At 41.0% G+C, this 25,632-nt stretch overlaps 3 protein-coding genes across 3 annotated transcripts; 2 read left to right on the top strand and 1 right to left on the bottom strand.

The window, feature by feature from the left end:
- Positions 1–1,416: 1,416 nt before the first annotated feature.
- mchr1a (melanin-concentrating hormone receptor 1a) lies at positions 1,417–5,409 on the bottom strand. The gene is made up of 2 exons (XM_034545880.1): positions 5,403–5,409; positions 1,417–2,441 (listed from the first exon to the last, which is right to left on the bottom strand). The coding sequence occupies exons 1-2, from the start codon at positions 5,407–5,409 to the stop codon at positions 1,417–1,419; spliced, it is 1,032 nt and encodes a 343-aa protein (XP_034401771.1).
- A 109-nt stretch (positions 5,410–5,518) lies between these two features.
- LOC117735187 (serine/threonine-protein kinase pim-1-like) lies at positions 5,519–8,983 on the top strand. Its single transcript, XM_034539676.1, has 11 exons — positions 5,519–5,620; positions 5,768–5,956; positions 6,607–6,756; positions 6,908–7,002; positions 7,132–7,179; positions 7,265–7,483; positions 7,681–7,861; positions 7,960–8,133; positions 8,238–8,507; positions 8,611–8,700; positions 8,823–8,983. The coding sequence occupies exons 1-9, from the start codon at positions 5,557–5,559 to the stop codon at positions 8,327–8,329; spliced, it is 1,212 nt and encodes a 403-aa protein (XP_034395567.1). The 5' UTR covers positions 5,519–5,556; the 3' UTR covers positions 8,330–8,507; positions 8,611–8,700; positions 8,823–8,983.
- Positions 8,984–15,741: 6,758 nt separating this feature from the next.
- Positions 15,742–24,967, top strand: grb2a (growth factor receptor-bound protein 2a). The gene is made up of 4 exons (XM_034533398.1): positions 15,742–15,845; positions 21,348–21,445; positions 22,067–22,189; positions 24,791–24,967. The coding sequence occupies exons 1-4, from the start codon at positions 15,768–15,770 to the stop codon at positions 24,822–24,824; spliced, it is 333 nt and encodes a 110-aa protein (XP_034389289.1). The 5' UTR covers positions 15,742–15,767; the 3' UTR covers positions 24,825–24,967.
- Positions 24,968–25,632: the final 665 nt, after the last annotated feature.

Here is a 25,632-nt window from a genome sequence, read left to right as displayed (position 1 = left end):
TATATATGTATATATACACAGAGGAACATATATAAAGGCTTCAAACTCTTTTTGTGCACATCTGTAGGCCTCTCATCTTTAATGCTTCGTTAATGTGAAGTCTTTTTTCACTGTTTGAACAACACATACATTAGAACATGACTTCAGCTAATCTTCCCTGACTGGAAGCCACATCCTGCACATAAAAGCATCGTTACCATAGCGAGGAGTCACACAAGCATCGGGTTGAAAGTCTTTGCACGAACACTTACATTACTTGCTGCTAAAGAAAAGAAAAGAAATCACAGGTCACAAGAACACATGATTACAATCTCAATAACATAACTGCAAGCCTTGAAACATAAACTATTTTTCATGCCTCTCTTTGCAGTATTCGGTCCTACGGAAGTCAGAAACGCAAGCAAACTGCTTGTCAAGCGGCACGGACGCACACAGTGGAAATACGAATCACCTCAGATATACGACTTGACTGGCGTGTTGACGGGATTCTATTTACAATGTGGTGTTTACTCCACCAATTAGGATGTCAGCCAAGGCCCACTGGTATTGGTATTAGTCTGGAGGAAAATGACCCCTGTTATAAATTAATGGTGGAAGGTCGCTGTCCGTGGCTGGCATCTCCCGACCGCACAGGTTGCAAATGTTTCTTGTTTAACATAAATGTGTCATAACCCAAGATGCAAGAATCTGCTGGCATGCGAGCACAGCAGGATCACGTGGCGTCCATGGATTGACTCTATAAATTCCACGTGATTCTCCTCTCCTCTGTTGTCCGCTGACTGCTTGATGTTGTGAAACAACAGCTGTGCAAGAACTCCTGCTTTGTATTCAGTCTGACAACTAACCCTTAAACACAGCCCACTGGCGCAATTGTTAATATATATATATATATATATATATATATATATATATATATATATATATGCCAACGTTTTCAAAAGGAATTATTACACATGTAATTATGTTCAACTGAACAAAAAGGTATAATTGATTGTTATATATGTGCAAATTCCATTCAATTTACAGTAAATGTTTTATTTGACTTTAGTGTGAGCTTCCCCTTTTTTAAAATGTGTGTTATCTATTTTGCAGACGTAAAGGAGTAAACTGAACAGTGTTTAAGCCCCGTAGCAGACCGGTATGTAAATGAGTGCTGCTGCGCTTTGCATGATTATGAACGATGAGAAACCAATGTTTTAATGCAGGTCGAAGCGGAAAAAGGTCACTTCAGTAAAATGGTGGATTGAAGCTGATTGGCAGACTGTTCAGAAACAGCATGTGTTCTTGTGCTAATGTCCCATTTACAGTGCTTTGTCAGATTATCGTCATGTCTGTCTTGTTGGTTGTAATGTGTGCGAAACAAGTCTACCTACGGGTACAAATAAAGTAACCTGGTGAAGTTATTTTGATTCCTATTCACTGGGGGGCCATGTTGGATGGCATCATTTCCCCAGACACCGGCTCCAGCCGAGGCCCTTCAGGTACCATTCTCACACTCACGCTGTGAGTGTTATCTGTGGTGCTCGGGTTCACGCGGAACTTTCTATTGACCGGGCGTACGGCCCTGAGAAACAGCCTCTTGAAGGTCTCACTGAGGACGATGTAGAGGAACGGGTTGATGCAGCTGTTCGCGTATCCCATGCTGATGGCTATGTTGTAGGCGTAGGAGAACGCTCGGCTCGGCTTCTGCACCCCGAGGTGGACCAGCTGGAGGATGTAGTAAGGGGCCCAGCAGATGAAGAAGGCCAGGCAGATGGCCACTGCCATCCGGGTCACCTTCCTGGTGCGCACCCTCAAACTGCGCGGCGGCAGCGGCGCCACGCTGGTGGACATGTGCTGGAGGATCTTGAAGAACACCAGGCAGATGACGGCCAGAGGTATGGCGAACGCCAGGAAGAACTGGTAGAGCGTGAACCAGTATATGTCAGTGACGGTGTCGGGCAGAAGGAGGGCGCAGGCCACCAGGCCATCTGAGAGAGGCATCAGGCCTGCGTACATCCACACGGGGATGATGGTGAGCAACGACAGGCCCCAGACCAGGCCGATGACTAGCGCGGCCACGCATGGCGTGCGGATGTAGTTGAAGCGGATCGGATGGACCGTAGCCAGGTAACGGTCGAGGGTCATTGCAGTGAGGATGTAAGTGCTGACGATCTGGCTGTTGGAGTCGAGTGCCGTGATGACGGTGCACATGGCGGCTCCGAAGTGCCAGGTGCCGTTTCCCAGCAGCTGGTGGATGAGGAACGGCATCCCGAGGAGGAACAGGAGGTCGACGATGGACAGATTCAAGATGAAGATGTCCGGAACGGTTTGCTTGGCACGGCACTTGGTCTTCTTCATGATGGTGTAGATGACAATGCAGTTCCCCATGATACCTAGGAAGCAGATGATGCCGAAGATGATGGGGAGGATGGCACTGCAGTGGAGGGCCCCGTCTGCAGCTAGAGACAAGAAAAGGGACGGAGCAGCAGTTGAATATCAAGCAAATGCACAAAGTGATGTCATACTCAGCTGTCCATTGTGTTAAATCACGTTGTATGATATGGAAGATTTTCATGTAATATCATGTCACAATGTTACATGAAACAAAGAGCAAGAGCAGCAGAGTAATACATCAACAATTCTGGTTTGTCTGTGGAATATTATGTGGGTTTATCCATCATCGGATACCACAATTGATGGCACATTTTAATAATCTTGATTTCAGGCTGCTTTATAGTTTCAGAGTGGATATGATTGATTACTAACAAATGAGTGCGCATGTGTGTGTGTGTGTGTGTGTGTGTGTGTGTGTGTGTGTGTGTGTGTGTGTGTGTGTGTGTGTGTGTGTGTTTGGGCTCTTTCAGCACACGCAGAACAAAGACAGATGAGGATGAGGGCTGAAGTCCATTGTGTTTGTAATACTCTAAATCATGTTGGAAGCATAGACTATATCCATATGCAATAAGCATGTTTTAAACAGGAAAAAAAGCCACATAAATGTTTAACAGAAAGCTTGATGACCCACTCATCAATATTTCTACATGAATCAATTAAGTAGAAATCCTATAGCGATTCAATTTGGGTAAAGATTGATGAAAAACCAAATTTGACAGATGATAAAAGACAACTTGGGGATGCAAAATAAAAAAGAGAAAATTCATGTTATCGTTGTTTTAATTACGTGTTGACTGCAGTGACGGCGCTCGTGGATGTGTGTATAACGTTGCCTGGATTCACCGACGCGCTGGTTGCTCGACCTACCGGTTGTTGTCGAATTAAAATATCCGAAGAAAACATTTGAACCGTTCGAGAAATCCATCGGCAATCCAAAGTGTATCCAAGTTTTAAAACAAATAATTTCTTTTAAAAAAAGTATCACCAAGTGCGTGCAGGAAAATTCATCTGCGGCAGCCTACAAACGAAATACCCCCCCCTGCCCCTCCAAATATCTTTTAGTTTATAGTCATCAAATCATTTAAGGCGCCGGCTTACTTCCCCTCTGTCCGCTCTCCCTCCGTGAGCGGCTGAAGAGGCTGCGAGAGCATCTACAGTTGTGACGCTCCCAGTATGTCTACCTTCATATCAGTCAAGCTCAGCACTCAGATCAGAAAGAAATGGATGACCCGCAGCCTATCTGTTATTATCCTACAAGGTGTGTGTGTGTGTGTGTGTGTGTGTGTGTGTGTGTGTGTGTGTGTGTGTGTGTGTGTGTGTGTGTGTGAGCGAGCGAGCGTTTTGTGTCATGCGTTAATGTGCGTCCCCGGAGACTTTTGATGCAAATGTATTATTTAACTTTCTTCTTTTTTTTTGTTCAAGGCATGGTCGACGGGAATGTATGTACGCCGTGAAAGAAATATAGATAATAATGAGCGCGCGACCTATAGGTTTTGAACTGTGCGCCCTGCGGGGGCTTCGAGCAGCTGTGTGCTGCACGCGATCAAGAAGACGCTTGTTTTGTGTGCTCTCCGGCATTGGACGACGCCTTCGCCTCCCCCCCGACAGGCAGGAGCCACGCTCGAGGAGCAGACAATGAGCAACAGGTGTTCCCACTTAGCGACAAATTAATCCCTTGTAAGTTCCTGTCAGGTTTGAGCCGCTTTGCACTTTCCCACCGTGAAAACATCGACGGCACTGCGCCTCTCTTAAGTGCACTTTACGGGCACGTGGCCGTCGGTGCAGCACAAGCCTTCGCCGGTATTTGTCTGTGCGCGACCCCACACTGCCGGACGTTTTCCACGGTGAGCCACTAGATGGCCTCGCTTCCTCCCATCTGGAGTCCTCGCACGTCTCCCTCATTAAGGCTGAATGTGACGCGATTTATGGCTCATGAATAAGCCCACTGAAGACCACTGCACGTATTGTAGTGGGATTCATTCATCAACTCGGTGCAGTTGGACTATTCTGAGAGGTCGACACGTGGCTGAAGGTGGAGGAATTATCGTGTGTGTGTGTGTGTGTGTGTGCGTGTGTGCGTGTGTGTGTGTGTGTGCGCGCACTACATTTCCAAGGGAACATGTTGACATCCAGGGGAGTGATGGTCTGTTGTCAACAATACTAAGGAGACGAGCATCAACGCTAAACGTGCAGGTTACTAATATGAGTGTAATGGAAATGAAAAATATATATAAATATGAGCACTCAACCCATAATAAATAATAAACATATCATAAGGCCAGAATAATTAAAGAAAGAAAGAAATAAATCCAATGTTGAGTAATGTAGCTGTGTTATAGTTTTCAGAAGAAAAAACCATACAGCTTCCCAAATTGAAATTCATTAGTATGAAAGTCGTGCTGAGCGACACTTTAAAACTAAAGGAAAACTCGTGCATTTACACAAATCAATTTCGTGATTATTTCACACACTGACGTGAGACTGGGTCGTAATTTATGATCAGTGGATCTATGAAACCAACCACAAATGTCAACCACATGGTGGCGTCGGATAAAAGGGAAGTGATGGCCTAAAGTCAGTAGGATAGATGATCTAAATACCGCCGGGATCTGCACCAAATTTCATGGCAACCCATGCAACAATTATGCAATATTTTAATCTACAAAGTGGTGGCCTGAGCAACAAAAATGTAATTTATTTTTGTATCGCACCAAAATTGACCACAATGACCACACATTACAAATTTGCCTCAGAGGGCTTTACAATCTGTACACGTATAATAATAATAATACGCAAACATCATTTTTTATGTCTTCTTTAAAATGTTTGACTTTAGATCAATATGAATATTTCATAAAAACAACCAAAGGACATTTTAATAGGAGGAAAGTCAGCCAGATGACTAAGAGTCCCTATCAAGCACTGTATGCTGGTACAGTGTATTTTATACATTGTATGAATCATTTCAGTGGATAACCTCCATCTGTACAAATGGAATATACACAATTCATTCAACACATGCCTACTTTGCATATTCCGGAACACTTCACGGTGAACCCGTGATAGAACGTTCCATGGTGTTCCATGTTCTGTTCACCACAGCTGAAGAGCAAAGTCCCTCATATCGATTCAAAGCCTCGGACCGACAGTTATCGTGTGAGAAACTTCTTAACATTAGAAATGGACAAAGACTCTGCAAAGCAGACACAGACTAGCGGTTCTCCAGCCCTCAGCAGAGGTCATGGTGAGTAGGAAACCCAGAGTTAGTACCTCCAGAAAGACCTCTGATTCCTGTGAGATGAGTCTGGACTGCGAGATTATAAATGAGGACAATTTCATACAGTTAGTGACTACATTTAACAACTAATTTACTGGTTTTACTAATTTGCAGAGCGACAAAGGTCATCTATTGGAGAGGTTGACATGACGTGGGGCAGGAGGGCCAGTAGGACCCTCATCATAAGCAGAAAGCTCTCTGAAAGTGAACAGGTCTACAATCTGAGTAGAGTGGAGGGGGAAACCCCAGAAGGAGAGGGACCACTGGAGGAGAAAAGTACAAGACTTTCTTCAACAGACGAAGGTAAGCGGATCATATGAAACTGTTGTTGGGGGTGTGTACCATCACAGGGTTCAGACAGTGGTGGAAGAGGTTCTCAGATCTGCCACAGAAATGTCCATCAAAATCAACTAGGATGTTGGTTTATTGATCTATATAGACTTCGTTTCACTTAAACCACAAAGAAAATGAATTCTTGCTTCCCTCTAATGGTCCTTATTGATGCAGATAGTTTTTTTTTTTTTAAGATCTGTAACTGGAATTTTTGATCTTACCCCAGTCAGTGTAACAGAGGAATTTCATTGTTGGTGCTCACAGCATTAACAATTGACATTTAAAAATTGAACACACTATGTGTGTCTTTGGGACTACTTCTTTGGTTCTTTGGTAGAAGGTTGGTCCAGGGGAAACTGATTACAGTGAGGCTTGTAGATTATCCAGAGTAACAAGGAGCTTGTTTTTGGAAAGAGACGTTGCTGTTAAATGTTTCAATGCTGTGCATTGTATTGAGCTGGAGACACAACTACCTGCATGGATAGATACCATAGAGGACAATAACTAATGTTATTTTTCTTTGTCCATTTCCTCATTTAGTGTGGAGGATTTTTATTGTCCATGTTGGTGCCTGTGACTGTCAAGCTGATGTTCCTCTGGTTTTTTTACCTCATCTGTAGAAAGCTGCGATACACCTGTGGCGAAAGTGACAGCCAGGAAGAGGAAGGCCAGCACCGATGGTGACGGAGCCGACACAGAACAGAAGAGGAGCCCGGACCTGAACGACACCAAACAGATCCAACAGGATTTGTCCGCAGGTGCCCTGAGAGGTCAGTAGACAGTGATGCATGTTGGGTTTGACCTCATGGAAGTGCACAATTAGGATTTATTTGATGTATAACTTGTATAATGTATAACTTAGAAAAGATTCATATTACAGCGTATAGCTTCCAATCAAAACATATGTGTTTCTCTGTTCAGCTGAATTTGAGGCCAAATATCAGCAACAGGATCTGCTGGGTGAAGGAGGATGTGGATGTGTGTATGCTGGCTATCGCAGAGAAGATAATCGGCCTGTAAGTGTTACACGCACATTCTTTCAATCGCACGCACACACACGCACACACACACACACACACACACACACACACACACACTTGAAATGGTCATGGAGGGCTAACACCAGTCTTGTTTGTGTCTCGTAGGTTGCCATCAAACGCGTACCAGAGGAAAACATCCTCTGCAAACACGTGGTGAGTTGTATTCAACACAGCTTTCTCTGAATGTTTTACGGATGAATCGTGGTTCTCTCTCATCCTTTATGTTGTGATGTTTCAGGACGATGCTGGGAGGCAGCTCTCCGTGGAGGTCGCCGTCATGCTGAGACTACAGGAGGAAACACGTGGATCAGTGGGGGCTTCAGCACCCGTGGCCCTACTGGACTGGTACGATCTAGGCCAGGAGCTGATCCTGGTGCTGGAGAGACCGGTCCCTGCCGTTGACCTATTTCACTACGTCGAAGGCAACGGGGGCTCCTTACCAGAGGAGGAGGCCAAGGTAAGCAGCTGGAGGGTCCTTCTGTGTTGTGAACTTTTTACAGGAGCTGGGAGGCTACTTAATGGATTTATTTTGCAATTCAATTTATTTTCCTAGTTTTTGGCCATTGTTTCTATTGATTATGGTTATAGAAGAGCAGTTGTAGTCAGCTCAGTCAGAGGCATGAACACATGTCAACACCCCTCCCCTCCCCCCAGATCATTCTTAAACAGCTGGTAGATGCAGCAGTTGACCTCCAGGAGAAGCACATTTTTCACCGGGACATTAAGGTGGAAAATATATTGATCGAGACCGGCTCGGACGTTCCACGCGTTCGCCTTATTGATTTTGGACTGAGCCGCTTCGTCAAGAAAGGGGCCTTGTACCGCCAATACTACGGTAAGACGTCTACCGTGACTGCTGCTCTTCACCCATCTGTGACTTTTACCTTGAAACAAAGCTCCTCACTGTCTTATTATTATGTCTGTATGCTCTAGGTACCACTGCCCACGTTCCTCCAGAGTGGTACAGCCGTGGCCAATACAGTGCCGGACCCACCACGGTGTGGCAGATGGGAGTGGTCCTGTTTGAAACGCTCCAAACTGATGAATATTTTGAGACCAGAAAGTTCATGCAAAAGTTGCTGACGATCAGTGAGACGCTGTCCGAAAGTAAGAAAAAACTCGGCGGACACAAATCCGTTCATATTAGTTTCCCCGTTCCGATGGATCACTGGCGCGTCACCCTCACCTTTCTTCTCCTACGCTTTCTCCAGATTGCCAGGATTTCTTGCGAGCGTGTTCCATTGAAGACCCCAAACAGCGTCCTACCCTGACACAGATCAGGCTTCACCCATGGCTAAACTAAACACACACACACACACACACACACACACACACACACACACACACACACACACATTAAATATATCAAGCCATCCAATCCCAAACTAGTCATCCAATTAATAAAGATGCTCCCTCTTTCACTCTTACAGGAGAACGTGAGGAACTCCTGCTTGCCATCTTCAGGGACTCAAAGATTCAAGGTGCATTTATTGTCATTCTGCAACCCGGAATCAAGCCACAAGAAAAACATGTTTAATTGGACTCATTGGTTGATTATTTTTTATTATTATCCCTGTGTGACAGGAAGCAGAACTCCTGGTTGACATCTTTAAGGACGCCACCATCATCCATAGCCATTCTGCAGCATATGGTTATGCTACACTTGCACATCCAGTTAGTAATTGGAATTATTATTATATTATTATCATAATTATTATTATTATTATTAGTAGTAGTATTATCCAATCCCAGGCACAAGTGTCATCCAAATACTAATGCTGCTCCCTCTTTGACAGGAAGGAGAACGTGAGGAACTCCTTTTGCATGTCTTGTAGCACACCCAGCCATCCGTGGAGAGGGGATTTCTCTTTGAATTGCCTTTCCCGAGGTTTCTTCCCAATTTCCATTTCCCATCGGGATTTTGGGGAGTTTTTCCTCGTCTTCTTAGAGAGCTTGGGCTGGGCTTCCAGTATTATGTGATTAATGTGATATTAAATGATAAATAAAGCTTTTTTACTCCATTATAGTGAAAGACACATGGTATACAAATAATTAATATTGACAATAAAATTGTGAGTGAATCAGGATTTGTTTATAAAGGACACATGGTGGTTACTTTTCATCGAACATGTTAGGCTTGATTAAAAGTGTTTTAGTTGCGGTCAAATAAAAGGCGAAAAAGCCTAACAACGTATCTTTGACAAAAAGAAGACCTCAGATCAAAGCAAAGGTAGAAGGAGCTTAAACATGATCATACATTTGAATACATTCAGGTAATTAACAGAAACAAAAGAAGAATTCACTACAAAAAAATCTAAATCAAAAAGAGTCAAATCAACAAATAGAATGGAGATGACAGTGTCGAACAGGAAAGAAGAATTGGGATTAATCTCAATAAAATGTTAATTTAAGAGGTTTTGAGAAGTTATTTAAAATACTCAGCTATACTTCAGCTTCAGAGCTGGAAGGCTGTGGTCTTGATTCAGGATTCAGGAGCAGCCAGGGAGACGTGCCTCTGAGGCAACACGGTGTCAGTATGGAGGGGATCAATAATGACAAATAATAACAGTATCAATAATGCTTACTTGTTTGATATTCATGTGATTACATGAGGGAAATATCACTTTATCAGGCCAATTAATCAATCTCTGGAGCATCTACATTTTCAGTGCTTGTTCCATCGTTTTTCTGAAACACTTGTAATGTGCACTTGAGAGAGCAATGAGCTGTGTCCCTATGACATCATTCAATATCATTCAATGTATAAATAATGGAAAATGTTTCAAAACTTGACACAAAAAAAAACACCATAAATGACTCATCAGTTTAGAAAAATGTCCAGCCAGCCAGCCAGCCACCATGCATAAGATGGACAGTTTTTCTAAAATGACCTCAACTGACCATCGATGCCTCCTAAGAAGTCGGCTACTTTTGTAAACCTGCAAGCCATCAAACCAACCTGCATGCATTGTGATCCTCCAAGAGTTACAAACACTCCCCCACAGTTTGCTGGTAATTACTTTGACTATCATCTTAATTAAAAATAGGTCCAGTGCCTTTTTTAAAAAGATGTTGACTGGTTCTGGACTCAAAACTAGCTCAGATGAAGAACACTATCCGGCATGCTTAAAAAAGTGCACGCACGTAAAGTTAGGATGTTCCAGTGGTTGAGATTAACTGGCCTGATATCTCCTGCTGAAAAACACATCTAAATTATTGAACTGCTGCACATTTCAAGACATGACTGAAAGTTTAAAGTGTTTCTCATGTTTCTTTCACGTTGCTGCAGTAAAGTAATTAAAGTGGTAGTTAGAGTTCTCACAGTGGTATGAGTGTAATAAATCTCCACTTGGGAGAAGTTACAGTTGGTTGCAATCTGCAACCACACCGTTGCACTGCCCCTTTAAGACTTACATTCCTTTGCTAATATAATCAGCACTATTGCTGTACTGTACTGATTATGTTAATACATACGGTGGAAACAATAATCTGAGAATACACAATCTGTATATTTGTGCATTAAAGAAACGTGTGTTTTTATTTGACAGACATTTTATTTAATATTCATATGTTTTCATTTGTGTATAATAACCTTAAAACTAAGAATCGTGTTTCCGTTACCTTACAATGTGTCTTACAGCCGGATAGACATTCTCCAGTCGATTGCTCCCGACCTTCTTCCCTTTCTCCCCCATCTTATTAACACCTCCCTCTCAACTGGCTGCTTCCCTAACTCTCTGAAGGAGGCGAGAGTCAAACCCCTCCTGAAGAAACCCACTCTCAACCCGTCTGAAGTCAGCAACTACAGACCTGTCTTCCTTTTCTTTCTAAAATTCTTGAGCGAGCTATCTTTAACCAAGTGTCCTCCTTTCTCCACCATAACAGCCTTCTAGACCCTCACCAGTCTGGATTCAAGGCAGGCCACTCAACAGAGACTCCTTGCTGTCTCTGAGCATCTTCACACTGCTAGAGCAGCCTCTATTTCCTCTGTCCTTATCCTTCACACTACTAGAGCAGTCTCTATCTCCTCTGTCCTTATCCTTCACACTACTAGAGCAGTCTCTATCTCCTCTGTCCTTATCCTTCACACTACTAGAGCAGCCTCTCTCCCCTCTGTCCTTATCCTTCACACTACTAGAGCAGCCTCTCTCTCCTCTGTCCTTATCCTTCACACTACTATAGCAGCCTCTCTCCCCTCTGTCCTTATCCTTCTAGACCTTTCTGCTGCCTTTGACACCTTGAACCACCAGATATTTCCTCCCTCCAGGACCTGGGTATCTCAGGCTCTTTTTTGTACTCATAGTTGAATGGACTTATTGTAAGTTGCTTTGGATAAATGAGCTAAATGATATGTAATAATAACAATGAGCCATTTGTATAGGGAGCAGGTCCCTTTCCGGAGTCGGCACCGCCGTGTTTAACCAAACACTGGCTCTAGGCCACCGTAGTTCTCCGACGCGCCTGAGAAAATTAGGGGAAATTAGGGGTGAGCGGAGGGGTATTTAGTTAGTTGCAATTTGTAACCTCACCACTAGATGCCACTAAATCTTACACACTGCTCCTTTAATTTCGTGATCATCACTACGTCAGATTCACTGTTGTGAATGCGCGAGGAACTGTCAAAACTGTTTTCAACAGTAAACATTCTGACATTAATGGTTTGAAACAGACTATATTAGAAAATTGCAGTATGCAGACTTTGTTTTATTACAAGGTGACGTTATCACTTTATGATTTGTTTTTTCTCGCATCCAAACGCTGTTGCAAATTAAAACAAGTATGCTGAGATCTTTGACAGCATGCCACTGCTCCTCTTCCTCTTCATCACCTCCTCCTCCTCCTCCTCCTCCTCCTCCTTCTACTTCTTAATATTTTATGGCAGGCAGTCTGTTGCTGTATTGTTTGGGCACCAACATTTCTGCTTGAACAATGTTTTCTCATATTCCAAGCACATATTCCAGCGGCACATTAGCTTTTCTTCATTCATGACAAATTAAACACTTTCCGAGTTCTGAGAGATACTCGTAAAATGCTGTTTTTGTTATCTGAATCTACTTGAGATAAAAAAATAAAAACCCAGACCGTTATAGCCTAATCCTATTTTGCAATTTTTGCTAAAACCCATTTGTTTAAAGGTCCTATTCAGAGATGACTGCATCAAACTGTATGACCTGCCATTGTTATCATTCTCCCATGCCTTTAGCTATTTCCACACTGCTTCACTCATTTTCGTTGTTGTCAGTGACACTTTGTCTCATTCACGTTTTCAAACACAATAATCTGAGCAATGTACTGACATTTGGCGAATAAGTCTCATTTGCTTTCTTATTGTGTAAACAAATTATAAATGCTGCTCAAGAAGACATCTCAATGAACATTTTAATCTATTCTAATCTTCAGGGGAGAGGCAGTTTTATGTATTGACTCTTTCTTCACGCCAGCACTCCACATTATCTCGTCAAACGGGACTCCCAAATACCCAAATGTTTTCACTCCATCAAAGGAAAGTTCCAAACTGACGTGGAATATCACATATTTCGTTTTATCGAATCAAGCACCATTTAGGCAACTAAAACCACCTGACCGAAACGCTTTTTTAGGGTTTGCTCTAAAATAGGAGACCTGATCATGCTAGCTGAAGCCCACAACGGGCTAATGAACAACATATCTACTCGAGCATCTATAAAGTAAATCTAACATTGAAACAGAACACGGAGACAGTGTGCGATACTAAAGTGATGTTTGGAAGAACTGGGATACAACATAATGCAACGTACTGCATCATGCTGCAGCAGCCGTTCTCTAAGGTGTTTTACATAAAGCTTGTTTTCTGTGCCAAGATTTTGACATATCTATACCATCATACACTGCTGAAAACGAATTGAATGACATTCTGTTTACGCTGCCCAGAACATTGGAAAATGGCACCATAAAAAGTAAAGCAATTTATCGTTGCGGAGTGAAATGTCTCCATCACTTTGGATAATCAGTAGAGCAGACTGCAGTTTTCATCCAAACAATGACAATGACTGGACGCACACGTCATCAGGATTCTTCCCCGCAGCCTCCCTCTGGCAGTATTCTGGACACGTCCCACAGAGAAAGGAACCAGGGACGCAGAATTTTAATAAATGGGCTGAAGTATGATTTCTAGCTGTTATTATCATTATCTCCGCCAGGAGGATCATGCAATCGGTTGTGTGCGTACTGACAGCTAACGGAACTACCAGTGCACACACAGCTGAGTACCCTCTCTCCCCATAGTTGCATGTCGAAGTGTCCTTGAGCAAGACACTGAACCCTCAGTTGCTCCCCGGGTGCTTCACTGCAGCCCACTGCTCCTTAATAACTAAGGAGGGGTAAAATGCAGAGAAGAATTTCCCCACGGGGATCAATAAAAGTGTACATTTATTTATTTATTTAGTTGTGTTTATTACTGGAGCACTAATGGCATATGACAGAATACATTCATTAACATCGTTGAAGTAAATTGTGGGGATTATGGACTTTGAGATGATCCCCAGCCCAGGGAGGAGAGGGAGGACAGGCGAGATCCAAGCTAAGCTAACCCAGCTAGGACCGAAGGCTACTCTGCTACCCAACCTACTCCCGGCTGTCTGATGAACGGGAGGTCGGTGACTGTTGTGTTGTATGACTGTTGATTAAGCTGCACTTGATGAGCAGGACTGAGCACAGGACTCCGGTTGGCCATATTATCTGCACGGAGAGCTGTTTTTGTTGCAGTTTACATTCCTTATGATGCAAATTCTAAAAATGCTCGGCATGAGTGCATTTTTTTTTTTTCTTGCCTTGCAAACGGGCTTCAACTGCATCCCTGTGTTGCATAATGACAATAAAAGATCCTTGAATTCTTGAATCACTGAATCCTTGAATCAATGAATTCTTGAATCCTTAAATACAATGACCTCGAACCCATGGCCTGCATACATCGCTGCTTGTTTTTAGAGTTTGAATGTGTGTTTTACGACTGTTTACAACCAGTTTGTGTCTTGATGGAGGGGTTTAGCCAGTTGTGGGTTGTATGCATTCAATCAAACAATGCAGAATATGTATGCAATGCAGGGCCTTGCACAATGGGGCGACTATGGGTCAGTGGTTAGCATGCCCGTCTTTCAATCAAGAGGTCGGCAGTTCAATCCCCGCTCTAGTCGATGTGTCCTTGAGCAAGACACTTAACCCTGCATTGCTCCCCGTAGCTGTGTCTACAGTGTATAATGTAAAGTGTCTTTGAGTATCTAGAAAAGCACTATATAAATTAAATGGATTATTATTATTAATGAACCTTTCAAGTTAGTTATGAACAGAATTTCGAAAATGTAACTGAAAACTTTAAAAAAAATTGCTTTCAGCAGACGTGTTTGGCCAGCCCGGCAATCAAAAGCGCATCAATCGGACATTCTTCAGTTCCATTGCTCCTTGGGCTCTTAGCCATGTGAAAGCATCAGCCATGTGAGTCAGTCATCCAAACTTTACAAACTTGGAAATGCTGTAGCAAGTGATATGGCCACTGCAGCTGTTGTGATTAAATGTATAAATAAAACTGAAAACAGTTGTAATTCGGGATATGCAATGACAGGTAGACATGCTGCTACTCTCATGAAATTGTTATGACGTGTATGTGATCAAACAATTTCCTGAGTGTGGGGGGAAATCAGTAGCTTTCTGGATTTGTGTGCCTAGCAGGAGTCATACCGTTTTATTTGTGGGTCGATTAAAGTGGTTCAACAACGACAATTCTTTGTGCTATGGGGAAAACCTAAGAAATTAGATATGAATTTTAAAAAAAGGTATGGTAAGCTGTAAATTCCTCAGCTTGTTTGGTGACCTTGTTAAGTGACCTTTTTTCCATTCTGTTTACAGGCCTGTAAAAATCCGAGGCATGTCTTGTGCAATCAGACTGTGACAGCTTTTCAGATTACAAAACCATTTATCTTTCAAATTTGGTGTTTTAAAATTGTTCTGATAAACTGAAAGATCAATTGTTTCTTCATGGTTGAGAACAGTCTCCCAATTCCTCAGCTAAAAAAACTATTTTGACTTTCAGATGTTTTTCAGATGTGCTGATTTACTCTACAATCTTCCTTGTACCATGTATGTATACTGGATCCCCAGTATAGGTTATATAGATATAAAATATTCTGCAGCCTGATAAAACCCTGCTAAAACTATTATGTTCTTAACGTCCTAGTCAGTTTCTATTCTTCCCAAAAGTTATGATTTAGGAGATTATCTGCTTTTCCCACTTAAATCACTTAATATTTCAAAAAAATGTAAGTCATAAATCAAAGAAAACTCTGATTGCCTAGTTATATATGTAATATTAACTATTATCACTGCACCTCTAATGCAAAAAATCAATTTACGAAATTCTGCCCCATTTCTTAAATAATGTTGCATTTGGTGCAATGTATGTTTTTTGTTGTTTGGTCCCTCCACATGTAAAACGACTCCACTGACCTACCATTACTAAACAGCTGTTAAAGCTCACATACACTAGTTACTGAACAAGTCTTTCCCCTCTTCTGCCATTATCTGATTAACAAGAGCGCGCGGGAATTGGTCTAAGAAGGTGCCAATCACAACATTTTCTTCCTCCAATTGTCTTGTTTGTATTGTCTGTGGGTGGCAACCTGTAGGAGTCCATTTAAATGCCGTGTGGTTCAGACCTCCAACGTGCCGTCCTATCTTTGCTTATATCCAAAAAGCAGGTTTTATTCTCCATGGAGGCCCACGCCACTCTCGACTTTACTGCGAGCACAGACAAGGAACTGAGTTTCAAACGTGGATCAGTAATTAAGGTGAGACATTGAGAGTCACAGAAGAAAATGCTGCATCTTAAGCTTTGAGGACAACTTTTATTTACTTTTGTAGCCATCTCATGTTAGTTTCCCAGTTAAAAGTGTAGCAATCATAATTTCTCTCTCTCTCTCTCTCTCTCTCTCTCTCTCTCCCTTTGTTTTTTGTTTTAAAATCTCCAACTCTTGATTAATTATATAATCAGTTTTTTGCTCGTTCTGCTTTACTTACTTATTATCTTTTTTTTAATCTGGGAGTTCTTAACACATCAACTGCTATTAACTCCACTTAGATCAAGAGCTGTCAGACATGTTGAACTGTAAGTTGCACTTTAAAGCACGTGAAGTAGTATTTCTTTAAACCACGTTTGTTACACTGAGTAAAATACCAAGTAGGTGGGATGGGATGGAAGAGTGCCGGGCCTTGAAACTAATTTTACATAGTGGCCAAATGATGCAATGACATCTTCTGGGTCCGTCACCGGCACTGGCCCAGGCCCCAAACACGTTCCCCTGTGCTCCTAAAAAAGCTGTAAAATGTATACTCAACAAGGGAGTGTCATTTAGCCAACCAGAAGTCACTCTCTGCAACTAGTTCAGAAGGCAGCAGCTCGGCTTCTCATCGGTTTCAACAGACGACACCACATCACCCCAACCATGGCTTCTCTTCATTGGCTCCCTGTTTGTTTTAGTATTGATTTTAAGATTTGACTGATCCCTTTTAAAGCATGTATGGGTCTGACCCCAAAATATACAGAGGAATTGTTGACCCCTTATGAGCCAGCTCGCATCCTTAGATCCTCAGCTGGGGCCCTCCTGGCTGTTCCAAAGTCAAGGCTGAAAATAAAGGTGGCCGTGCTTTTGCCATCAGGACCCCTCGGCCTGAGGAGATGAGGCTCACAGAATCAGTAATCTCTTTTAAATCGCTTCTTAGAACCCATTTCTACTGACTGGCTTTTATGTGACGTTGTTGCTTTACTGCTTTATTTTATTGTTGATTTTACAACATTATTTCGCGAAATTATTTAATTTAATTGAGTTTATTTTCATCATATTGATTGCTTTTATCATTTCACCTATTGAACTGTTTTACCCTTAGTTTGTCTTGCTTTGTTGGGCCTCACTGTTGAGCTTTCTGCTGTTTTATTGCCTTGCTTTTACTCTTTGTAAACTATGTTTTTAAAGGTGCTATATATATATATATATATATATATATATATATATATATATATATATATATATATATACACTGTATATAAAGCTATTATTAAAGTTATTACAATTGTTAGCAACCACCTCAACTTTAATCTTTCAAAATGTAGTATTTACAGCCATATTTGATATCGTAAAATAAAATATACCAGTCATCCAAACTAAAAAACCCAATCAAAAAAGCATTGACTTCGCTACGAGGGAACCGGAGGTGCAAACTGCTATCCCAGTTTCTATTTGAGGGCCACAACTTTCAACTTAAATCAGTTATGACAGAAGGAGTTGGAAAAGTGATCCTTCATCCAATAAACTTCAGGCTAATGTGTCTTTGGTTTCAATAAAAAATAGTATAAAAAGTATTAAATAAAATGTGCTACTTTGTCAGAGCCACCAAAACAGGACCAACTGGAAACCTTAACTCAGCACAAATATGCCAAAACTGCGTCAGCCCTCCCCTTTTCTCTCAGGTATCTTGCCTGGAGGATGATTGATGCTGTAACACATAACAAGGAAACAAATACACCCGGCTGAGCATCTCTGTCTAATTTACTTTACAACCAGACACCCACAGCAAGCAGGCCGACCCATCTCCAGCTGTCACTCCGTCTGTTAGTCGGTAAATTATGACAAAACTCTTAATTTGAAGCTTTTTAAAGCGAGCTACTGGAGAAAAGCACCAGACTGAATGTGTGTGTGTGTGTCTCCAGGGTGTGTGGGTGTGCGTAGGTGTGTGTGTTTTGGATGCAGCAACGATTAATGAGCTTATAATAGCAATTCCCACTGTGGCCCTGTTGTAAGCTGGTCAGCAGGCCGTATTTCTGCGATGGAGGGAGAACAGATGGAAAAGTCAGTGGATGAAAAAAAAGAGAGAATACATATTGAGAATTTAGAGAGTAGCGCGTCACGGATGTTGCCTCTCTTGTTCCAAATGTAACAGCATAGTACGAGTGCTGTTTGGTTGTCCTTCCTGGATTCATTGTGCGGCCTGGTTTGTTTACTATTGCCGATATGAGTCCTGATCATATTACACCACTTGACACTCCTGTAAAACTGTAGAAAAGATGTCCACTTAAATTCCTTTAAATATATATATATATATATATATATATATATATATATATATATATATATATATATATATTAGCTTGAGAGTTGGTTCTTGTTCAGTCCTCATAAGCGGTACCAACAAGATTCAGTTTGTCCGAAAAAGAGTTAGTCCCAGTCTTACCTGCAATATTTAAAAAATGAACAGAAAGAAAAAGGAACTAAACCCAACGGCTTTACTAAATGAACATCATGCTGTATTGAGGAAGACTTGAAACTAGCGATTGAGACCATAAACTCATGTTTATAATGTTTACTGAGGTAATGAATCAAGTGAGAAGTAGAGTCATTTTCTTATAGACTTCTATACAGACTTATTTTTGCAACCCTTAGGGTTTCCGTAGGAAGTTGGGGCAGAGAGCTCTGGAGAGGAGGAGAGGGAAAGAGTCAAAGAAGAGAAGTAGTTTTGGCTGTTTTGGCTGATGTTCAACTGGATGCTGCCTGTGCGTTTATTGTTTTCTACAAAAATTAATAAATGCATAAACAAGTCAGGTTGCTGATTTGTGATCGTGTACAATTATCGTGATCTTTATATTGACCAAAAAAATTCTAATTACGACATATGATCTCTGCCATAATGGAGCAGCCCTGAGGAAACTTTATGTAGAAGAGGAAATGCGTCATAAATCAATTTCGGCAAGTATCGAGTGGGTCACAGAGGGGGGAATCGAATTATTCCTCCGCTCTGACAGCCACACGGCCTCTTCTGTACCTCAGGGGAGAGCAAAAATATATATAAAATATACCGAGGAGGACGGCAAGTGCATCTTTCTTTGGTGGAAGGAAATATGACGTATTGGAGCTCTTGCATCTGCAGATGTTGTCCTATTTTTGGCTTGCCGACGGAGGAGCTGATGAGTAAGTGAATGGACAGAAGTATAGTCAAGGGTGGGGAGAGATTAGTCAAAAACAAAAACATCCTCGGGTCATATAAAACCAAGTGGCTCTGCCTCCTAGTCTCTCTATCATTATCTACATATTCCCAGCCTCTCAGTGCTTTCATTATCTGCAAGCACTCAAAAAACACGTCACCGCCACCTCCATCACGACAGGAGAGCCATCAACGCCGTCGTTGTTGAGCCTTCCATTACAGAGACGGAGAGGACGCCATTAGAGATGGATGCTGCATCCATGAAGAGGCTTGAGTTCTGGTAGATGGTTTCTTTAACAAAAAATGAATGTGGATTGAAGAGAAAGAAAACAAAAACAGTGGTTTGGAGAAAATTACTATTAATTATTACTATTACTATTTATTACTTCTGCTATTTATTTATTCATAGCTGGATGAGCCTGAGAACCCAGAGTTGTCTGGTTATTAGCACAAGTAAGTTTATTATTATTCCCAGCACAATTCTGTAAAAATCAATTGCTTGTTTGGTAAAGTGGGCGGCCGAGCTGTTTCACGCCCAAAGGAAGGAGTGAATCATCCAGGAAAGGAAGAGAGGTGTCCTGTAGGTAACATAGTTGTGGGGAAAATATTGCACACTGGATATTAGGAAAGGTAACACTACACGGATGCATAGAACAAGCCTGTAACAAAGATTACAAAATATAAATATTGATAGTGTGTCAAACATCTGCACATTTATTTTTGTTCACATGCATGGTGGGCATTTAGTTTTGATTTAATTATCATTGCCCACCGTGGTCTGTGCTGCTCTTTAAAGACTACATTTAGCTCATTAGATGCTTGCACACTAGAAAGTGAGTTGGTGATTAATAATTTGAATTATGCTTTGGCTTTTGTAATATATATACTTTTTTTTTTTAACCTTTATTTAGCCAGGCGAAACAAATTAAGAACAAATTCTTATTTACAACTGTGGCCTGACAAGAGGCGAAACCTCTTGAGGGAAAGGAGAGGAACATTTCTAATATTAGCAAAATAAAATATACATATTTTTTTTATTCCAGACTCATGAGTCCATAAAGCAATAAACACAAATATAACAACAATATATAAAATACAATACAATACAATACAATACAATACAGGGACATATGTACAATTACTGCAGTTAAAAAGTCACTTGTGGTTTAAAAACATACAAACACTTGTTCCAATGTTTCCAGAAACGGGAAAAAAATACCTTGTATCACTTTGGGTTGGCTCAGTTAAGACTTTTATAATTACATTTTCTGAGTCATTTAATCAACATCATATATATACATTTTGCAAATATAACCCACATCTGCTTTCATCCTTTTCCTAATCAACTGTTAACCATTTCACAGAGGTTCTGGATGTTCCGTCATGGTGGAGCATCTTTTTTTAAAAACGTCAAAGGGGTTTGTTGCATTATGCTGATTTTATTTAAGGTAAGGGGGAGGTTGTGCTTTAGTAAAAGCCTCAGGTTTTATTCTGCTCTTTAGATTCACATGTGAATACGTGATTGGGAAAACGTTCCCTGTTACACCCACCTGAAATGGAACTACTTGTGTAATCTCCCACGCCACCATGTTACAGTCGTACTTAGCATTTGCCCCCTGGAAAACGGTGGCGCCACTTCAACCGTAGAACAAAATGTGTGTTTTTCTGATCCATTATTCTCCAGGGCCCCGAGTGGTCACTATAATTACATCTCTTGTTTCACTGTGATCACTCCCTCGGCGTAAGAGACTCCCTGCTGAGCGAGAAAGCATGGAACGTTAATAATTTGAATGTTGAGTGTTGACATACAGCATGATTTGATTTGACTTTAACAAATAAGGCTTCTCTCAATGTTTCAAGCTGATATTCTGCCATTTATGTCTGTATATATATGGCAATTCATGCATTGTTCTTTAACTCCTTAAAATTGTATGGTAAATCCTAAATGTATCAGGTTGTCTCTATGCGTTAACTGGGGACCCTTCGGCCATATACAATCTTTTATGGCGTTCTCCCCCAAAATAGAAAATGTTTACCTGTTTGAGACAATTTATAGTTGGGAGTCCAGGGGCTGAAGATAAAGTCAGTTATGTTAAGGCTACACAGAGCCCAGACATCAACATCAGCAGGGATTTAAACTCCCATCAGGGGACCTGGAGGGGAGCTGACTGCTGTGATTCTTCAAAATTGAATTTCCCATGCGATATTAGAGTTCAGTCAGTTCTTGACAGCGCCACTGTGGATAAAAACAATCCAACTGTTAACTTTCTTCTCTCGATTGAAGTGTATTTCTCATATTTTCTCTGACATCTTGGAAGATTTTGAATGAAAATCATGGCAACGACTGGTGCACTGCGGAGCAAGAGGGGAGAGAAGGCTTGATTCCCAAGAACTATATCCAAATAAAACCACACAGGTAAGTCATGAATGGAGAAAATGTAATTGATGCTGTGTTTCATCAACTGGTTCTCATTGATGATTGATTTGCTAAATTGCTTTATGATTAATTGTTTTGCTTTAAAATGTTAACCACTAGTCCAAGGGAACATGTTCGGATTGCTTGTTGTGTCCAACCAAGTCCAAAGAGTATCCATACAATGATATAAAACACCGAAAGGCAGACCAGCAAAAAGCTTTCACAATACTTTGTGACACAAAGTGATGATTAGCACAGTTAGCACAGTTAGCAGCGTTAGCTTCTAGGCCCTGGCTCAGCATTGCAATTTCGAGAGCCACCGAGAGGCAAACGTTCCCAAACTCGTGTTTAGGACGTTTCAAATGTTGGCTTTCGGGTCGTGGGAAGAACCAGCCTCGGGGCCGGTCGCTTCCTATGAAGAGCAAACATATCAGTGCTTCTAAGCACACAAAGGTCCAAAACAATAACTAAGAGGCACTGGATAACATTTGGAAATTATGAGATTATTAAAGTGCCGTCAACCTGTGCGATTTATTTTTCGAGAAAATCTTAAGGGTTAAGATTTCAATAGCTGTATTGTAAAGCATTTCTTTTGTGTGTTTGTTCTGCTGAATCTTTCAGCTGGTTTAAAGTGGACATGTTTCAAGCCAAAGCTGAGGAACTGCTGAAGAAACAAAGACATGACGGAGCCTTCTTCATCTATGAGAGCAGCCAGACTCCAGGGGACTTCCAGCTTGCTGTCAAGTCAGTTAACATTTCAATTTCTCCACCATAAAGTGCTGGAGCACGCATGATTACACAATCGTCCACACGCACACATACACACACACACACACACACACACACACACACACACACACACACACACACACACACATACACACATAGGCACTTTTCACAGAAGCCGTTTTGACACATCCTAGCAGGGAAAACCCAGGCGGTTTCTCCCTTTTTTTATATCACTTCACAATTTCCCAAAGGCCCAATTTGTATTCATTACATTTTTATTTCAAGTCTGGGGAAATTAACTTGCCCGTTTAAACAACACTAAAATTCTCCCTTTATTGTTGTAATTTTCGGTATATTGTACATATTGTATTGAAATAATGTATTTAATTGAGTGTGCTCTAAATGAAACCGTGACAATAACATCATTATATAGACAGGATGAGGAGATAAAGAATACACTAAGCTTCGAATACATAGTCTGTGTTTTAAAAAGGATGCAGCTGTTTCCCTCACAGCACCAAAGATAGACAGACGGAGACAAAAAAGAAAACGTTGCCGAGTTACAGGTGACCTGATTTGCTCGGGTCCTATGCGCTGACCAATGGGCTGTTTGACCCTAACTACTCCAGGCCTATCGCCAATGTCTCGCCAAAAAAAGAACAATGTGTAATAATTCTGTATTATGTCATAATTACGTGTGTGTATATATATATACACATATAATTATGAAATTTCTTTTAAACTCCCAAAATAATGAACAAACCTTTTAAATAAATGAAAATAAAACCCAGACAACTATACAATATTGACATTTTAAAGTTTAATTTCACATAATACCAAGATAAATAAATGTTTACATAGATTTATTTCCAGGTTGTAACAAAACAGAAGAGTGAATGCCTTTGCAAGGCTCTGTAGCAGTAACCGGAAACTGAAGCAGCTCAATAGAATTTAACCATCATTAATTTTGCCATTGACACCTGAGCTTGTCTTGTGCGATATCAAAATGTCTTCCTGTGTGGATGGACTATGGGTCGATACAGGTAAAAGCAACTACATGGACTTCTAGGCGGTTTTGTTTTATCCGCCTTGGCCAAGGTGACTTTCTGAGTGTTTATCTTTTTACCATTTTGTTAAGTGCGCTGACGGAATATTAAAAAAAAAAATTTTATTTGAGCTTTGGCCGTTGCTGGGTCTCACTGTCACTTATGACGCAACTTGATGAAACACATGCAAGTGGCAGGGCTTCATTTCCTCCCTTTGTACATATAGTGAAAGGTTGCCTCCAGCAATTCAATTTCAAAAGCGACGTCTGTACTTTATCTTGTTTTTATTATATTATATGTATATATTTTTAACCTTTTGATTAATTGTATATAATTGGATTTAAAATACGGATCAATGATACTATTAAAATGCAAAAGTGTCACAACACTATTTATTTATTTTCTGATTACATATCCGTTTTCTTGAAAATAAACCCCAAAGTGACAGTGACAAGGTAAATATATATACACACAGATATTCAAAGCTTTATTCAAAATACCTCATTATAAGCTTTGGATGTAAAAGGAAATTACATTATATACTGTATAGCAGTAGTGGCTGGCTAATAGAGGGCCAAGGGGCCTGGCCCCACCTTGAGCCACAAAAGAAAAATATACAGTATATTATTATTATTATATTAATAAATTATACAAATTGACAATATTTCTGTTTTGGAAATATGGAATATACCCAGTCATATTTGTAAAATAGGATATCTGCGCAAAATATCTGCTTTTCCTGCACGTCCTCTCCGCCTGTCTGCATGTCTCAGCTGCGCTGGGGCCAAATTGTTTTGGCCCAGAAGTCTAAGAAGCAGTTTAGCCAATTACTGATTAAAGATATAAATGAGTGACACACAATTTAACAATTTTAGGATCAGCGTCCTAAAATAGATTCAGCTTTAGCCCAAAGCTGCGCGTTCTCGTCAGGCGCTTTTTTAACGACATGACAACGGCGAGCACGAGCACGAGCACTTCTCTTCCAAGAAGACCCGACCCGCTAAAATCTATAAAATATATATATATATATATTAATATACTGAATTGTATGAATAAGATGTCCTTTTTATGTCAGTGTTGGAAATGTTGGAAATATTTAACTACAAAGTAGAAATGCGTGTTTGATACTTTCTGCATTGAATCATACTGGGATGTTTGCTGAAATTGATTGGATGGCCCTACCAAAAAGAAATTCCACCAGCCGCCACTGCTGTATGCATATACATATAGATATACAAGTATAAGTCAATTTAAATCAGCTGAATCGATCTATGGGCATTACTGAATATCTTTTTTGTAATTTATGTTTATTCTCAAAGGTACACAGTCATACATTGCACATGTCATTTTAAAAAGCACTTACAGGGCATGCATAGTCGAGTAGTTTCTTTTGATGTGGTGGTGTCAGCTTGTTTCCGAGGGAAAGGCCCAATCCCAATGTCCCCCCCTGAGGCCTGAAACCCTGAACCCTCAGGGACTGAACTGACGTCACCTGGTAAATGGTTGAGTGTGAGAGGCTGCGAGGCTGCGAGGGCTTAAAATAGTGTAATATTTACTCTTTCTGGTCCAGGTCCTCAAAGTCCATGAGTCCTCGAGTGTGGTGATTGGGATTGGGCCGGAAGGTGGACCTCTCATCTCAATATGCAGTAAAGCATAGGGTTTATACTGACTTCACACAGTCACACAAGCAACTGCAAGTGTAAGTTGAGTCACAGTTATCTACATTAGGCTTCAAGGTTAATATTTGAACTAGAAATAGCAGTTTGATTATTATTATTATTACTTAATTACTTTTTTAATTTCAAAGAAAGCAGATTCAATCAGCAGGCAAAGTTTCCTCTGGTGTCTGAAGTACTTTGACTGCTCATTAAAAGAGTTTTTTTATCAAGATTTGTCTGTATTTGATGGTTTTTTCTTTCAAACTGGCTACCCTGATTAAAAAGTTGCATTCGTAAAAATGACTTCCGGCTTGAATGTGAATGTTCTTTCTGGGAGATGAAAGAAGGAATACGTGATAATATAAATTAAGACAGTGATCCAGTTGATTCATCCATCCCTCAAAAATTAAATGTTATAATATTACTTCTTTTTCTTCTGTACTACGGCAGATTATCAATCAACAAAGCAATTGCTTAAACGAAGAAACAAACAAACTACTGTGACTCTGGTATCTTATTTCCCTTATGCAGAGTATTCAAGTCGAAGCGCTGTTTGACTTCGAGGCCAAGGAGGACGGCGAGCTGAGCTTCAAGCGCGGAAACATCGTCCAGGTCCTGGATCAGTCCGGTGCCGGCTGGTGGAAGGGAACGTGCAACGGACAGACCGGCATGTTCCCCAACAATTACGTGACACAGAGCGCAGCCGAAAGCAGCCAGACCTGATTAGAGATTAAACTTTAATGAATTATAAAAC

This window comes from Cyclopterus lumpus, chromosome 1, assembly GCF_009769545.1.
Source record: "Cyclopterus lumpus isolate fCycLum1 chromosome 1, fCycLum1.pri, whole genome shotgun sequence".
Taxonomy (NCBI): Eukaryota; Metazoa; Chordata; class Actinopteri; order Perciformes; family Cyclopteridae; genus Cyclopterus; species Cyclopterus lumpus.
This window is presented reverse-complemented; position numbering and strand designations above follow the sequence as displayed.